At 36.0% G+C, this 3,259-nt stretch overlaps 1 protein-coding gene across 1 annotated transcript in view; it reads right to left on the bottom strand.

Moving 5' to 3' along the window:
- Positions 1–2,223: 2,223 nt before the first annotated feature.
- The window catches only part of LOC113341626 (BTB/POZ and TAZ domain-containing protein 1-like), a 2,029-nt gene continuing 993 nt past the window's right edge, over positions 2,224–3,259 (bottom strand). The window contains exons 3-4 of the mRNA XM_026586437.1: positions 2,989–3,259; positions 2,224–2,642 (exon numbers count right to left, since the gene is read on the bottom strand). The exon at positions 2,989–3,259 is cut by the window's right edge and continues 1 nt beyond it. Of these exons, the coding sequence (XP_026442222.1) occupies positions 2,486–2,642; positions 2,989–3,259 (428 nt within the window). The 3' untranslated portion in view covers positions 2,224–2,485. The remainder of the gene's footprint in view (positions 2,643–2,988) is intronic.

Here is a 3,259-nt window from a genome sequence, read left to right as displayed (position 1 = left end):
ATATCAATACGGTAGATTTTATGATAGAAGAAGATTTCTTAATTTGTCGAAACTACATAGCTTGTTATCTAGTTAGGGGTGCAGAACGACGTCAAAAAGGATTAATGAGTATAATTTATATCCACAAAATCTATGAAAAATCCTGTAATGATACGGTAACCTCAATAACCGCAATGCGCCTAGGTTGTTTTGTCGATTTGACTATAAAAAAATAAGTTGTAGATTTTATAGCTTTTCAGTTCGACTTGTTAATCGTTATCGTCTTAGGGGGGAGACAACTGCTGATTTTGTACTGCAATTGAGAGGGACGACGAAGATGGATATTTTTTTGTTTTGTTTTTTTCTTTATGAAGCTCATTACACAATCTAAAAGGATTTTTTGGTAACATGTATGGGACGTTAAAAAGTCGACGTAATACTTGTTATAAATTTTAACTGAATGTGAAATAAAATTTAGTTTCATTTCATTTAATTAGTTAGCTCTAATTATAACTTAATCTTCATTTCGGTTAGAATTGTAAAATAAAACATAGTTATAACTACTCAATCCCTGCATCGAACTCCCAAATCCCTGCAGATATGATCTTGTAGTTTGAAACCCTTCACCAGTTTGAGATCGTCCACTTTAATTTCCAATCCATGGATATGTACCTTCTGCTGGGGTGTCATCGAAGTTAAATGATCCTCTTTAATCTTGATAAGCTTGAGGAGGTTGTTGACTGGCCTGACAATATAGAGATTGTTGTATTGGAACAACTGGACAATATGAAGATTGTGATTTAACATATACTTGTGAGTCTAATACTATTTTCTGAGAATGTGGAGTTGATGTATGGTGTGAAAATTATAGACTGAAGCTCATGGTCACCCCCTCCATATGCATCTATTATAGCTATGTACTTCTAGTTTCAATATCTCTTAACTCCATTTAATTAACTGTTCTATCAATTTTTCTTGACTTGTCGATGTGACTCTATAAGAATTAGGGCGGTCAAGACCTTGTGAGACGATGGGAAGCATCTGACGCTCTCCAGCAATATTATAAGTCTCTAGCACCCAACTCAAAACTGCCAAATCAGACCCAATTAATCGATGAAGAAAAAAAATCTAGTTCGTCATCTAGAAGGGGTCGATGAAGAACAAGCACATGTTGAAGGATAACTGGTCAAAGTTGGAATCACACTGGATGCGTTGGAACATCCAATTTAGGTAATACTTTACCTAATACAACAAAAACCAGTCGATAGATTTTTAATACTTCTCTATCAATTATCGTCTCTGTGACGAATTTATACCATTGATAGTATTGGTCTTCGTCACAAGGGGTGAATTTAGTCGCATACCATATCCATCATTTTCTCTTTAGTGATTCGTATTTCGACCCATACACAGTATCGAATCATGAAGGGTTGTGTAGCTCTCTAACTCGACCAAATAACTGTCTAGCACATCTCTCCCTCAGAAAATAAACACCAATATCACTACGGGATTGTACAACATCACGCGCTGGAGTGAAAATTCTTTGATCCTTCGGGACTTATCAGTGTTGAAGTCCTCAAAATCCACATATGACATCCAAATATTTCACCAGAGTACTTGCACTTGAATTGCGGGAAAAACAATAAACCAAGTATTCATAAAATAAATATTTTAGCAATTTGTATATTTATAGCAGGGTCAAACGCTTTCGAATCACGATCATTACCACCATGCAATTAGTTGAATATAAATGTCTTTAGACCGGAATTATGTTGTTTCACCACTCCTCAAATTTCTATGATTGTTATGTGTTGTTACCTCAAGATGCAATTAGTTGAATATAAATGTCTTTAGACCGGAATTATGTTGTTTCACCACTCCTCAAATTTCTATGATTGTTATGTGTTGTTACCTCAAGGTATAACTGAAGTGCATCTTTGGATCACTCTTCTGCCAACCAACTATCTTGGTTAAATGGAACATCGTCCCCCACTCCAGAGTGTATCTTAAGTACGAAATACAATGGTACAATTTGAAACGAGGCTCGGCTCAATCTGGTATGACCACACCAATATGCAACGGTCGTGTCTGTTTGTCTCGGGAAACAATTTCCCCACTGCATAGGAGTGAGTTTGTCCATCCACCTGGCATGGCAAACTATCAGATCAGACTTGTCCCGTTCGAGTTGCTCTTCGTAATGAATATTAACTTTTGTAAAATGAAATTTTATAATGAAAAGCTCAATTTTTACCGAACGGAGTATAATATGTGAACATTAATTTCATTTGTATTAGCAATAATATGCCCTACATATTTTCTCTGGCCCATTTAGCCATCTTGCTACAAATAAAAGGAAAGCTCGGCCACTATTTAATTCCCTTAAGACATTGTATAATACTACTAATTTCTACCAACACTAACTGAAATCTATCCATGACAAAAACCCCATTCTGCAAAATTTGATCCTAAAAGAGTTTGAAGCTTCTAATCCGATGTTCCACCATCATCACCTTTGACACCTGTCTTCTTCTTTCCTTCTCAACATCATCATTTTCGGTGAAGACAAGGAAGATACAGTTTTTGCACATGCCACTCTTTTTACTAGTAGTCTCCATCTTCCATCATTTGATTTTCTGTCTAGTTGATTTTTCAATTTGAATCGACTGCACATCAAGGAGAAATATCATTAGTCACTGGTATATTAGAATCATTCATTGTACCACATGGAAGATACTTTTATTCCAACTATTGACAGTTTTTGGGCTTTAGTGGTGGCTGGTCATTCCCAATCAAGTATTTGGTTCCAAAATATCTCCCTGTAAAATGGCTAGTCAATCCCTATCAGCCATTGGACCCAAAATATCTTTTCTTGTTTTTGTTTTGCAAAGATGGAAATTACTTTTCACTGGTCGACATCGATGGAAATTACTCTTCACTTGTCACAATTTTTTTACCATATACACAAAAAGAGGTTATTACAAGAAAATTTGATGGTTAAGATGGATTTACCTGCACAAAGGGACTTTGCAACGATGATCATCTTGATCACAAATAGAAGCATGAAGTTTAAGAAGTTGCCCCATCCTCTTGCACCTACAACATCCACCGTTCATTCTCTTCTCACACATGGCAAAATGTTTGATCAAACCTTGTAGACCTTGGCAAGTTGAGAATTTTTCACATGGTCCAGTTTTCTTAGTTGGCTCTCTATCATATGGTCCGACGTTTGTACAACCTTCTGTACAAATATGTTCAAGACATTCCATCGCTTCGCTTAGCT

This window comes from Papaver somniferum, unplaced genomic scaffold (assembly GCF_003573695.1).
Source record: "Papaver somniferum cultivar HN1 unplaced genomic scaffold, ASM357369v1 unplaced-scaffold_3, whole genome shotgun sequence".
NCBI lineage: Eukaryota > Viridiplantae > Streptophyta > Magnoliopsida > Ranunculales > Papaveraceae > Papaver > Papaver somniferum.
Note: the sequence above shows the minus strand (reverse complement) of the source record. Positions and strands in the feature narration are given on the sequence as shown.